The sequence below is a fragment of the Ceratotherium simum genome, chromosome 35 (genome assembly GCF_057802395.1).
Source record: "Ceratotherium simum simum isolate JZ-2026a chromosome 35, ASM5780239v1, whole genome shotgun sequence".
In the NCBI taxonomy this organism is placed as follows: domain Eukaryota; kingdom Metazoa; phylum Chordata; class Mammalia; order Perissodactyla; family Rhinocerotidae; genus Ceratotherium; species Ceratotherium simum.
The window spans coordinates 17,312,193-17,326,288 of record NC_141934.1 but is presented as its reverse complement, the minus strand read 5'-3'; the positions used below and the strand labels follow the sequence as shown (position 1 = coordinate 17,326,288).

Genomic DNA, 14,096 nt, shown 5'->3' with positions numbered 1-14,096 from the left:
TCATTCACTCATTCATGGAAGACTTATTGAGTGCTTCCTTTGAGCCAGGCAGTATTCCAGACACCAGGAGTCCAGTGGTGAATAAGTCAAAGCCTCACTTCTCAACGAGCTTACAGTCCGTAGGGGAGGCACACAATAGATGAACTTGTAAATATATAATATAATGTCCCACAGAAGAATTCTGCATTGCCCACAAACTGAACAGCAGGTGCACACAGAGTTTTATGAGAACTTGGTTCAGTCTGTTCATATCTTCTAGCTCAAGGAGGTGGCAATATCATGTTTCTAATGCAAAGGCCCCTTAGCAGGATGGCTCTTACCAGGGTAGTTGAATAAAGCCCAGGTAATAGCATTTTTAGTCAGGGTTCTCCAGAGAAACAGAACCAATAGAATATATAGATATACAAAATTTATATTTATACTTATATTTATGTAGATTTTAAAATATATTTTATATTATGTATTATACAATAAATATATATTATATTAATAATATATTTCTATAATAAATATATATTTAATATTTTTAATATATTTTATATATTCATATTTGTATAGATATTTATATAAGGTGTATATATCATAGGAATTGGCTCACGGAATTATGGAGACTGAGCAGTCCCACGATCTGCCATCTTCAAGCTGAAGACCCGGGAAAGCTGGTGGTATAATTCAGTCTGAATCCAAATGCCTGAAAATCAAGAGTGCCGATGTTCGATGTTCAAAGGCAGGAGAAGATGGATGTCTCAGCTCCAAAAGGGAGCAAATTCACCCTTCCTCTGCCTTTTTGTTCTATTCAGGCCCTCAATGGATTGGATGGTGCCCAACGGCATTGATGAGGGGGATCTCCTTTGCTCAGTCTACCAATTCAAATGCCAATCTCTTCCAGAAAGACCCTTAGGGACACAGCCCCAAAAATAATATTTACCATCTCTCTGGGCATCCCTTAGCCCAGTCAAGTTGACACATAAAATTAACCCTCACAGGCATAGTCACACCAGCCAATTCTTTAGATTTTGTTTGGGAGGGAACATTTGGAACAAGAACAGGGTGGTGGAGAGTATGTTCGAAGGGAAGGAGAGAGTGAGGTGGCAGTGCATTGGAAGCTTTACGTATGTTATTTCATTTCATCCTCACAACCATCTTGGAGCAGATGTTATTGGATGAGGAGAGAAGGAACCCGCCCAAGGCTCAGGGGGGAAAGAGGCATGCTAAGGATCTGAAAAACCAGCGTCGGAGTTGGCCTGGGAGGAAGCAGAGAGTAGGGCACTGTCATACCACAAGCCACATCTCACCTCCTTCTTCTCAGTCCCCAGGCACGGGCTAGGGTGAAGCCATAACTGCCCTCATGTATTTCCCCAGTGTCCCTCTACTCTGTTCCTAAAGCAGGTGACAGTGATAATAATAAGACGCAAGGAGCTGCGACTTCTGAATCAGAACACTTCTGACCCCAGGGCAGCCTCATCTCCTCCCAGTATTGTTGTCTTTCCCAACATGTTAAAAAACAAAAACAAAAACTTTATTATGGATGTAACACACTCTCATTGCCGGGAAACACAGATCAGCCAAATAGAAGAAAATAAAAGTGGTCTATAATCCCCTCACCTCAGAAAAACACTAGGATTTTGAGACGGATGCTCCTCAGTATCTTCAGATCCTAGGGACCGTGTCCTCTGTGCTTATTAACTAGCCCTTTCCGGTTACCGTATTAACCTAACTGGAAGTTTATTTTTTGTTTTCACTCTGGAGTTGTTTCTGGAGGATGGTTCTCTACATTTTGTTGGGTGAGGGACGTGGATTTGGGAGACGGATTGGAGTTGCGTTTGTTTGGAGTTGTTTTTGAATTCGAATTACTACCAGGTTGGGAGCCAAAAGGTATTGTGAGCCTTTTCTTCAATCGGGCATCCATCTTCAAGTATTGGCCGTGTCATTTGGGGTTGTTTTTTCCTAAGGATTCTTTAGCGCTGGCAGCTTTCTGTTCCTTTGAACGGTGTTTGAACTTTGGTGATGGCTGGATTTGGCTTCGGCCGTGAGACTTTAATTTGTGACGACTGGCGGCTGCAGGGGGTGGCCTCGCCTCGCCCCCTCTCCCTGGGCTCGGGAAGCCCCTTGGCGCGGCAGAGAGGGCAGCACCGGCTAGAAGGGCGGAGCCGGAGGGAGGGTGGCGGCCGGCGCCTCCCGGTAACCTGGCAACCTGCGCCTTAGCAACGGAAAGGGGGCGGGACCAAGGGAGGAAGTCGGAAGCAGGCGGCTAACTCTCGCGAGAGTTACCTTTGCGCGCGAACTCTGAGTGTTAGGGTCCCTGCGCTGGATCGCGCTGGTCGCTGAGCAGGTCCCTTGGGGGTCGCGACGACCCCAGCGGACCTGGTCACCCTCGTCTCCCCGCCATGGAGACCTCCGTACACAAGCAGCAGCAGCAGCAGCAGCCCGCGGCGGCCAAGATCAGGAACCTGCCCTGGTAGGAGGCCCGGCTGCCGGGAAAGGGGCTGGGCCGCGCGGGGAGGCGGTGGCCCAGCTGGGCAAGTGGCTGGGCCCGCTGCCCCCGGACCTGCGGCCGGGGCGGAGCCACAGAGGTTCATCTCGACACCCCATCCCCCTCCGTTCTATTTAGGACTTTTGCCGGGTTCCCCACCCACCGATTCCTTTGCCCGAAGAGGAAAGCGGCTTTCGCACGCATCTGCACAAGGGGTCGATCCCGCGTCTTTTGACATTGCATTGGCCTCTGTGCCAAAACGGCATTCCCTCTTGCCAAAATCTTAAGTAAAATAATGATGATAATAATAATAACGCTCCCTAGTTAACTTTTATTTAAACGGCTTTCTATTAGATTAGCAGGCACCCTATTAGATGTTTGATCTTTACCAAGACCATGGGAGGTAGATACTGTCATTATTCCAGTTTTACACTTGAGGAAACAGTGTCTTAAAGATTAAATGCCTTGGCTGAGGTCCAGAGCTAGAAAATAGGCTTGGGTTTGAACCCAGGAGGTCTGGATTCAGAGCTTGCACTCTTAACCATCCTACTTCCATAGCTATCCTAGTGATGCTTTAAAGACTTGGATGGGATTTGGCTTGCTGTCGGAAAACTCCAAGTTGTTCTTGTCTAATAACGAGTTGTGTGTTTTTATCATGGTTAAAACACATAACATACAATTTACAGTTGTAACCATTTTAAAGTGTACAATTCAATTGCATAAAGTTGTGCAACCATCCCAATATCTCAATTTCAAAATTTTTCATCATCCCAAATGGAAACCCCATACCCATTGACAGTCACTCCCCATTCCTCCCTCCCTCAGCGCCTCCTGGCAACCACTAATCTGCTTTCTGTCTCTATGGATTTGCCTATTCTGGACATTTCCTATAAATTGAATCATATGAATATATGGCCTTTTGTAACTAACTGGCTTCTTTGACTCAGCATAATGTTTTCACTGTCCATCATATGGATATACTACCATTTATTTATTCATTCATCTGTTGATGTATATTTGGGTACAAGTTCAATTTTGAATTCACTTTGAAATAATAGTTGCCCGTCCAGGTTGAGATTATAGGCAGACAGCTGGAAAGGTGAAATTAGAAATTACTGACATTTTGGGCCAGATACTTTGTCGGGGGGAGGGCATTGGGGCTGTCCTGTGCATTGTAGGATGTTTAGCAACGTCCCTGGGGCCTATCCACTAGATGCCAGGAGCATCTACCCAGTTGTGACAATGGAAAATGTCTCTAGATATTGCCAAATGTTCCCTGGAGGATAAAATCACCCCTGGTTGAGAACCACTGGTTTAAATTCAAACCTAAAGGGTTTTATTCCTCTTCCTCTTTTAGTGAGGATATGAAAGGATTCTTTTGCACATACCAAAATGTTCTTTAATTTATGTATGTTGTAATCCTTGCTAAATTGTATTTTAGGGTTGAGAAATACCGGCCGCAGACACTGAATGATCTTATTTCTCATCAGGACATTTTGAGTACCAGTAAGTATCCAGGTGACAGCTGCTGTTATTCTAGCCGAAGGACCTGTATACATTTCCTGGTGATGTTGTCTCTACTGAGTAATAACTGTGAAGAATCTGATTGAGCTTTATGGAATGTGGCTTTAAAACTTGAGTCCTTAAGGGGCTGGCCTGTGGCGCAGCGGTTAAGTTCGCGTGTCACATTCCCCTTGGCGGCTGGCATTGCCGGTTCGGATCCTGGGCGCGGACCTACTCACTGCTCATCAAGCCATGCTGAGGCAGCGTCCCACATAGAGAGAGCTACAACTCGACAACTGTGATATACAACTATGTACTGGGGCTTTGGGGAGAAAAAAGAAAAAGAGGAAGGTTGGCAACAGATGTTAGGGCAGGGCCAATCTTCCTCAAAAGAAAAGAATTGAGTGCTTCCCATTTTTCATTCCTGCACCTGCCTCTGGTTTGAACATAGGGCTGAAGTGCATTCAGCCCAACTCATAGGGCCCACAGTGAATGAGGCAACTCGCAGAGACTGACGGTGTTTCTTTTTCTTCCCAATCCTCAGTTCACAAATTTATCAGTGAAGATCGGCTGCCGCACCTGCTTCTCTATGGTCCTCCAGGGACAGGAAAGACATCCACCATCCTAGCCTGTGCTAAACAGCTGTACAAAGAGAAAGAATTCGGCTCCATGGTCTTAGAGGTAAATAACAAGATTATTCTTAGTCTATCAAGGACGCCAGCCTCTTACTTTTAGTTCTGCTAGTTTCCTTTTACTTTAAAAGTCATTTGCCCTACTGGCAGTTGGGAAAGAAGCAGACATAAAATAAGATATTTCAGTTCACTTTTTTCTATAATTGTCTGGATTGGCGTTAGCGACAGGGCAGTTGTAGGGCTAGGCTTTGTTTTTTATTTTTCTTTTTTTGCTGTTGCCAACTTTTACCCAAACACTTGGTGGTCTGTCAGTTGCTGGCTATTTCCCATGTGCCCCTCCCGATAGCTTCTCCACATCTCTCCACCCTGTTCTTGCCCCGGACAGCTGAGCTGTGTTGACTACAAGCTCCCTTGCCCTCTGGCTCCTGGTTGGGTTTGGCCAGTAGAGGCCTTGGCAGGGGTCAGAGGAAGGAGACTAATGCCGGGTCCTGCCCTGGGGGTCACTACAGGCTGGCAGCATCCCCACCTGCAGGGCACATCACACAGCCCTCCCCAGGTGCCAATATCAGTCCTGCCCCTGACCCCATAAGACCTGGGGGTGGTAATGGGCCCCAGTAGTCCCTGAGGTATCACATAGCCCTTGTGGTTTCCCCACACCCCACCAACACCTTTTAAAATATCTCTTCCTGGGCCGGCCTGATGGCATAGTGGTTAAGTTCAGTTGCTCCGCTTCGGCAGCTGGGGGTTCGCAGGTTCGGATCCCAGTCGCGCACCAACGCACTGCTTGTCAAGCCATGCTGTGGCGGCGTCTCACGTAAAGTAGAGGAAGATGGGCGCAGATGTTAGCTCAGGGCCAGTCCTCCTCAGCAAAAAGAGGAGGATTGGCATCGGATGTTACCTCAAGGCTAATCTTCCTCACACAAAAAAATCAATAAAATAAAATATCTCTTCCTTTAATTCTCTCCAAATTACTTAATTTGGTTAGGCCATCTGTTTACTTCTGGGACCTTGACTGATACACTTAGATTACAAAATTCTAAATATTGTCTATTGCAAGAAAAAAAAGTTTAACTTATTTTTTTGATATAGACCTTAGAATCTTGCTGCCACCAACATTCTTACTTCCATGTCTTAAAAACTTGGTAACTTCCGGGTTGCTCTGGGTTGTGGTGGCTAAAGTTAGCATCATTCTCATACCAGAGGTGCTGTTCAGTGTGACCAGGCCAATTAATTATTCCTTCAGTTTATGTCAGTGATTGTCCTCAAAAGGGGGAGAAAAAAAAAGTTGTTTGCCTTCCAGAATGTTATGTAATGGTCTAGTGAGTTATGCGTTTTAAATACAATTGTGATCTTTTTTGTGTGTGTGTGTGAGGAAGATTGGCCCTGAGCTAACATCTGCCAGTCCTCCTCTTTTTTGCTGAGGAAGACTGGCCCTGGGCTAACATCCATGCCCATCTTCCTCTACTTTATATGGGACGCCGCCACAGCATGGCTGGACAAGTGGTGCGTGGGTGAGCGCCCGGGATCGGAACTGGCGGCCCTGGCCGCCGCAGCAGAGCCCGCGCACTTAACCGCTTGCGCCACCGGGCCGGCCCCTGTTTTTTTTTAATAGTGATTATCTGTTAGCTGTCATTAAACCTAGAGACCTAGCTTGCTGAGCTAGATTGATGAAAGGATACATTAATACGTAGATAGCACACCAATATGTTTTTTATTTATTCTGGCTTCTCTCTCCCACATTTAGCTGAATGCTTCAGACGACCGAGGAATTGATATCGTTCGGGGACCAATCCTGAGCTTTGCTAGCACAAGGACAATATTTAAGTAAGAATTATTTGCATAATTTCTCTCCCTAGACATTTTGATCATGAGCTGGATAGACCTTTTTTTAATCCTCCCCTTTGCCAGTTAAAGGTAAAAAAAAAAATAACTTTGTCAAAAGCAGCCATGAAAAAGAAATAAATTGCAGGGAAGGTAGTAAGAAATACTAAAATGTAAGTATTAAAATAAGATATTATCTAAACCTATATTAGCAAGTTCTTTGGGGAAGCATTAATTTCATTTTATTAGTTAACTGAGGACTGATTACAGTCTAAGACTGGATGAGCTAGTTTGAATTTAAACAAAAATGAATTGAGATTGGGACAGATAATTAGGACAGTGGGGGAAAAAAAGAAAGAAAAAGATGAAAAAGGCATGAGGGAAGGTGATAGAAAAAAGCAGCACTGAGTAATAGGCTACTATGCAGAAGAAAAATGAAGGTGCCTGAGGATACAGCGTAACAAAAATACAGAAGTTAGACTTCAGTTCCCTTTAAGAGTTGAAGGAGTGATGGGGTGTCTCCTGTCTGGGTGACCACACATGTCTGCTTTGGTCAAAGTTACAGGCGAAATGGACTTTATGAGACAGGGCCTGATGGTAGGTGTGCCTGGAAGTTGAAGTGAGAGGGAAGAAATTTTGAGATGGTACTGTTCTTTTTCCTAGGAAAGGCTTTAAACTAGTGATCTTGGATGAAGCTGATGCCATGACTCAGGATGCCCAGAATGCCTTGAGGAGAGGTAAGAAGAGATGCCAGCCTCGATGTGTTAGCTGCTCAGTGCACCAGGGGAGAATTAGGAACTTCGGGCGTGAGCTGTGGCGTGGCTTGTTTTCAGTTTTTGTTCATCTTCTGGTGTGGAGAAATCGCTATATACCTTTCTCTGTGTATCCCACCTGATGATCTGGACAAAATCTCTCTGTTGGGGGTTTCCCCTGTCAGTAGTTTAAGGACATAGGCCCCTTGGGACTTTACTTAAGTATGACCAGACACTGGTGTTTCATCCTCCTTTTCTGCTGCGGTCAGTTTCAGGGTTGGGAATTTGTATTGCTTGATGAGAGGTGATGGAAAGTCTTTCATTCCTAAACAGCTGGATAGACCTTTCTCCTGTGGGTACCCTTAGATATAAAATAGCCAGAAAAATAATACTGGGAATTTAGTCACAGTCAGAAAGCTGACATTACTTCCCTACTTGCCAAGTGAGTGATTTGGCAGGGAAGGGAGACTATCCTATGATTTGTCTGTCTTAAGGGGCCTGGTGCAGTAGATTTCTTTGAAAGGACATTCATAATCTCTCTCATTAAGATTCTGAGGTAACCGGCTAGGAGAGAACAATCTTTAGGAGTTCTGTGGGGGAAGGAGTGGATTGCAGCCCATGTTTAAGATGAGGAGGAGGAGGACAGTTAGAATATCTTCTGGTCCTAGAAGCTTTGGCAGCCTTTCTTTGGCATCTTGCTTTGTGGAGTGACTGTCAGTCTGGGCAGATCCCCATGCAAGAACATTGGGTACCTACAAAATGAAACTGCTGTCATAAACATCTCTGAATTCGGGTTATTGCTCTCTCGAATGCTCTAAGGCTTCTAGACAAGGTCCACTGGAAAGTCTGCAAAAAGCCATCCCCCTCCCTGCCCAGTGTAAGGTGGAGCGTCATCAACCTGCCAAATAGAATTTTATGCAAAAGGGCAGGAATACTGGAGTTCATATCTTAAAGGAACGGAATGCTAAGAGCGCCAGAATCATGGCGAAGCATTAAAAAGGAAGCGTTTTGTAAAACCCTTGGAGGTGACGTGTTTGTCAGCTTTTGGAAGGAGAGTGGCTGATTTCCAGTCTTGACCAGGCCAGTGACACCCTGTTACAGCAGCATCCCAACTGTTTGCATTCCTGAATTCTTGTTTCCCCTACCCTCCGTAGGACCATAGAAAAGTTCAGAATTCTGAGTCCCTTGAAGTTTCAGAATGGACCCGAGGTGGTTTTCTTTTCCCTTGCCAGTGATTGAGAAATTTACTGAAAATACCAGATTTTGCCTCATCTGTAACTACCTGTCAAAGATCATCCCGGCCTTGCAGTCTCGATGTACAAGGTTCCGATTCGGTCCCCTCACTCCTGAACTCATGGTTCCCCGCCTGGAACATGTTGTAGAAGAAGAGAAGTAAGTATACTGAAAAGCAGGAAAGATGAGAGCCTTGGGGATTACCTGTGGTGTAAGTAGGGTTCTGGGATGGCTGGCTGGTTTTCATTTAAAGACAATGTTTGTAAATGACTTAGCGGAGTGCCCAGCAGAGGGTAAGCATCTGGGTCTGTTAGCTGCTGTCATTTTCTCTGGTATCTCCCAGACATTCTTCATAAAAGTCATTTGGTTCTTCTCCTCCTTCCCTGGAAGCTGTCCCAGTGGCCTCCTACTCTTCTTTTGTCATTGGAAACTACATGCTGCCAAGTGCCTTCTGCTAAGATGCCTCCAGCCTCTTTTGACTAGAAGGGAAGGTTCTGAGACATTGCATTCTATGTAATCAGATGCCAGGCAGGTAGCCAACCCAAGCTGCTGCTCGTTTGAAAGGAGGCGCTTTGGCTCTGTGATCACAGATCTCGCCAGTGCTCTTTCCAGAGAACATAATTCAGAGCTGGTTGTTCAACATAGCAACGCTTGGTCCTAAAATAAGGGTTTTTCTAGATTTTGAGTGGGCGGTGAATACTAATGTGAAGCCTACATCCCTAAAAACCAGAGTAGATTCTAGATCCTAGAGGGGAGAGTATTGTTAACACCATCCTTCCCTCTTTTTCTTTCATTGTTTCAAAGCCTTAATCGTTCCAGGCCATCTCATTCCTGGGTGAATGCCTGTGCTCTCAGGGGCCTCAACATCCCTTCTGCCTGTTTCCTTTCAGAGTTGCTATAAGTGAAGACGGGATGAAGGCACTTGTAACTCTCTCCAGTGGAGATATGCGAAGGGCCCTGAACATTTTGCAGGTACAGTACTACTCCTAGCAAATCTCAGTCATTGCTTCAGAACAGTTTTTTAAGAAAGACATAAGCAACAGCACAACCAACCTGTAAATTCAGAAATCTAGAATTGCTAAGACCTCGATCTCATAATGTGCCAAAGATTTTCCCCCACTTTTGCGTTTTGATTAATTGAAAAAGTAATTTGTTGCAAACAAGGGAAAGGTAGGGAATGATTTTGCAGCTGTAACATAGCCAACAAGCAGTAGCATCCTCTGATGAGGCCAACTCTGACCAGCGTAAAAAATATGCGGTTTGAGCTGTGCTGTGCCCGTGTAACCTTGCTGCCTCAGCAGTTTCTTCCTGACTGGCCTGCGGCATGGCGGCTGCTGTGACAGCCACCGTGATTCTCCCCCTGTCTGCACAGAGCACCAATATGGCCTTTGGAAAGGTGACAGAGGAGACTGTCTACACCTGCACAGGGCACCCGCTCAAGTCAGACATCGCCAACATTCTGGACTGGATGTTGAATCAAGACTTCACCACAGCCTACAGAAGTATCCTTTCTCGTGTCCTGCCAACGGCACAGTAAGTGCCTGAGACCTGAACTTGGCCCCAGTTGCTCAGGCTGCAGCCCGCACCTGCACCCTACTGGTGAAGGACAGTTGGCTGTGTGGGACTCTGGTCAGCTTGTCGTGGGAGCACGATGTCTGTGGATAGAGTGGGGACTTGTCTTTAATGTCCCCAAGTTCTTCCTGAAGGGCTCTGACCTTGAAGCCACTTCACTCGCAGATGGGGAGAGCAGCAGTTAGACATGGGGATGGAAGATGCAATCATTTCCAAGTGGTCAGTGTTACTCCTGTTTTACTGTGAAGTTAAAAGCTAGGGTGAAGCCTTTTTGGGGATGCATTTGGCTCTATTCTCTACTAGACAGAGATACAACCTTATCTTCAGCAAGTCCATATTGAAGATGAAAACATAAGAAAAGTAAGAATTGGGGTCCAACATGTGCAGCTTCAAATGGAAAAAGAGCAACAGCTGTGTTGGGCCTAAAAGCCCTACTTTCAGAAGTCACCCACTAGGGTGTGGATTCAAAATCCTCTGCAGCGTATTTGTTCTGGAACTTGTTCCGTGTGCCTTAACTGCTCCTCTCTAGATATTACGGAGTTGAAAACTCTGAAGGGCTTGGCGTTACATGATATCCTGACGGAGATACACTTGTTTGTGCACAGAGGTAACTTACACCCTCGTCCCTGGATTAGAAGCTGTGACGAGGGTAGCGTGCTTTGGGGTTAAGGGTGGTCAGAGAGGGAACACGAGGCTTCGTTTTTGAAGCAAAGAAACAGGAATGAAGAGGAAGTGTAAACCTGACCCCTCATTTTTAGTTTTGTCTTGCTATTTAAAACTATTCCAAAAATACTCTTTTAACCTCTAGAACTGCTGGGGAGAGTGGAAACTCCTGAAGGCTAACTTTATTTCCTCCAAGGGTTTGTATTTGACAGCAATAAGTAGTATGTTTTAATTCACATTTCTAACAATATTTTTCCCAAAAGGAGAGAGGGAGAAGGACCTCTCTTCTATATAATCAGTTCCCAACCTTCGCAGCACGTGGAAGTCACTGCAGACAATTAAGTGGGCCTTTTGGGAGGGAATGGGCATCAGTATTTTCTAACTCACTGGGTGATCTTTGGCACAGCCTTTTGGAGAAGCTCTTCCCTCCACAACAGCCAACTGCAGACAGAGACAGTCGGGTCCATGAATATTGGTTCTGACGGTGCCTTCACAGGCCTCTTCCTGGCTGGCTGGCATGTTCGCTTCTGCCCAAGAACATGGTCGGCCCAAGCCCAGCTCTGCACTTTGTGCAATCTGAGCATGAATTGACTTTTTTTTTTTAAAGATTTTATTTATTTATTTTTCCCCCAAAGTCCCAGTAGATAGTTGTCTGTCATAGCTGCACATCCTTCTAGTTGCTGTATGTGGGACGCGGCCTCAGCGTGGCTGGAGGAGCAGTGCGTCAGTGCGCACCCGGGATCCGAACCCGGGCCGCCGGCATCCGAGCGCGCGCACGGGGCCGGCCCCCATGAATTGACTTTTAAACATCAATTGTTTGTTTTTAAAACTGGGACAGTGAGAGCTCAGCTTTCAAGTTAGCTTGTAGAGCTGCCCAGTTGCTAAAAGAGCAGTGTTGATAATGCTTCCGGGTGCTCGTGATCACTTTGGAATCTGCTGGTTTTTTATCATTTTGGCTACTCTATGACGAATTATAAAATGGAGTGGATAAAAAGTGTGAAAACTTATATACAATTTTTGCTTCCTTAGAGGTGTGGTATCTAGTGATCTCAGACCTCAAGAGAAGTTTAGTTATCTATTTGATGTTTAAAATCATACTTGTCTTTTTTTTTTTTAATAGTAGGGAGTGACAGACCTCACTCATTTGATTTTGTTTTTCCCCCAGTTGACTTCCCAACTTCAGTTCGAATACATTTATTAACCAAAATGGCAGACATTGAGTGAGTATTTATTTCCCAGTTTTAATTCTTTTCCTCCTTTTATCCGTTGTGAGTTTTTTGTTTCTACTTTCTTGATTTCAGCCTTTTTAAATCATTCATATATGGTATAATCTAGTTTTTGGTGGTATTATTGAATGAAACATGGGGAAGATTGTGAGTTGCTTATTTGAAGAACATATGAATGAACACAAGGCGGGTACAGCTCAGTTACATATTTGGGATAAAGACCTCAAAGGCTTGGGGTCCGCATTGGTTCTGGAAATGCTCTTGTTATTTGGGAAGCCTGCTTCATGAAGTTCAGACGTGCAGGTTGTTGGCGGACGACCAGCGTCGAGCTGTTATTAAAGCATTTTGGCGTACTAAGGCATATTGGGGGGAAAGTAAATATAAACTCAATTTTCCACTTTGCCTGGTTCAGTTAACACAGTTATTAGCCCCCAGTGAAGCTGGCAGCTATTATTTAAACAGACAAAGCATTGGGTTCAAAACAGACATCAACAGAGGCCAATGCTAATTTGCCATGACTGGCCTTCACGTGCACAAATTAGGTCACTACTTATCACTACATTGTGAATATCAGTATTCTGCTTTCAATGGCTGGGGACTTAAAAGGTGGCAAGATGAACTGCTTTACTGACTAGACCACAGAACCACAGATGTCAACCAAACTTCCCAGTGAATTAAGAGGAAAGACATCTTAATTACAATTCCTCTCTTAATGCATTTTGTGGTTGATGAAATAATCCTTAATCACGTAAATTCTGCGTATCTATATACAGATAAAACAGTTAGGTTCAGAACACTGCTACTGATAACAATTTTTAAATTTTTTCCTCACCAGTTTGAATCAAATTTATAAGTGTTTAGGGCAGAGAAGAAAATGTTAGGGGACACTTAGAAGATTGCTGTCCAGGATACATTTTTATTACCTCCCATTCTCCTTCAGATTTTCAGTCTTTGATCTCTTGTTAAAAGGTGGCTGTCCTTGATATTCTCTGTTCTTACCTTTTGTTTGATTTCTTTCAGGTACAGACTTTCTGTTGGCACCAACGAGAAGATTCAGCTGAGTTCCCTCATTGCTGCTTTTCAAGTCACCAGAGACCTGATTGTCACAGAGGCCTAGATGTAGAGGACCCTTTGCTACAGCTGTCAAGCCCAGCAGTGACTGGAGAACAGGGGACTTGGTTACTGGCCCCGAGGCCAGGGGACGAAGCCATCATCACCCCAAGTCTTGGAAGACTGTTTCAGGCGTGAGTGGGCAGACGTTTAATAAGTACCATGTTTGTGGCTGTTTGGAGCAGGGAGGTACAAAACAATTTTAATGTAAAACTCTCTTATTGTGTTTCATAGGGGAAATAAAGCAAAAACTGTTTTTTTCAGCCTTAAGGCTTTTACAGTTGCTTGGATGACAGGAAATTGGCCTACCCCATTTTGGTCTGGAACATAAGGCTTTCAAATCTAATATGGTCCAAGTGTCTTCCAGCTCAAGATAAACAGAACCTCTCCCAAACTGAGTTTATAAATCTAATCTGTGGCACCATCTTTATCTCTAAATAGGTGTTAGATTTCTGGCCAAAACTATTATACTCTTGTAAAATGGACTCAATTCTTACTTTAAAAACTGGTCTTTTTATTCCTCCTCTTGAAGTAGAAGAATTACCAGCAGGCTCCTATTTGTGGTGTGCACAGTAGAGCAAACTTTCACTTTATGCCACTGGGGGCCAGAGGTTGTACAGCACTCACTTGTTAACGCAGGGAGGGACGTGAGATTAGGCCTGACTCGAAACCTGCAACCACTGCTAGGATTAGGACTTGTGTACAAATGTGGCGGCTTACTTGACAGCAGTTATGCTACATTTATGATACTGTTCTTCACAGTAAAAATAAAGCAGCTTTCTTAAATTGCTTGTGCTACAAGTGACTCTTCTCTCCTCAGCCAGTTATAAAGATGCTTATCCAACTTGCATTTATATGAAAAAGCCTCCTCCATCTCTGATATCACAGAATAAACTTTCTTGGAGGTTTTTCTTTATAAAGATATCAAATTCTTATACTTTCAAAAGGGAGAAGTCAGTTATTTCCATCATTCATGTAGGATTCGTCCCCAAGGACACAAGCAAAAGTTTGAAACTAATGGCCAAGTGGGGCCTCAAGGAAGCCACCCAGAGCCTCTAAGACTGCTTTATGTGAGACTTCAAAATAACCATAAAATTAGAAATTTGCCCAA

The 14,096-nt window shown here is 44.5% G+C and overlaps 1 protein-coding gene across 1 annotated transcript; it reads left to right on the top strand.

The window, feature by feature from the left end:
• The first annotated feature begins 2,288 nt into the window (after nucleotides 1-2,288).
• Nucleotides 2,289-13,248, top strand: RFC5 (replication factor C subunit 5). The gene is made up of 11 exons (XM_004429934.3): nucleotides 2,289-2,458; nucleotides 3,915-3,979; nucleotides 4,521-4,657; nucleotides 6,353-6,432; nucleotides 7,093-7,166; nucleotides 8,414-8,573; nucleotides 9,305-9,386; nucleotides 9,787-9,916; nucleotides 10,516-10,593; nucleotides 11,815-11,869; nucleotides 12,896-13,248. Exons 1-11 carry the CDS (start codon nucleotides 2,388-2,390, stop codon nucleotides 12,990-12,992), a joined length of 1,029 nt encoding a protein of 342 aa, XP_004429991.1. The 5' UTR covers nucleotides 2,289-2,387; the 3' UTR covers nucleotides 12,993-13,248.
• Nucleotides 13,249-14,096: the final 848 nt, after the last annotated feature.

What these genes read in the sequence shown, in the direction of transcription:
- RFC5 (XM_004429934.3), top strand. Translation starts at nt 2,388, where the DNA reads ATGGAGACCTCCGTACACAAGCAGCAGCAGCAGCAGCAGCCCGCGGCG. An exon ending in TCAGGACATTTTGAGTACCA is followed by an intron (nt 3,980 to 4,520) that starts GTAAGTATCCAG and finishes CCCAATCCTCAG; the next exon opens with TTCACAAATTTATCAGTGAA. An exon ending in GGGCCCTGAACATTTTGCAG is followed by an intron (nt 9,387 to 9,786) that starts GTACAGTACTAC and finishes CTGTCTGCACAG; the next exon opens with AGCACCAATATGGCCTTTGG.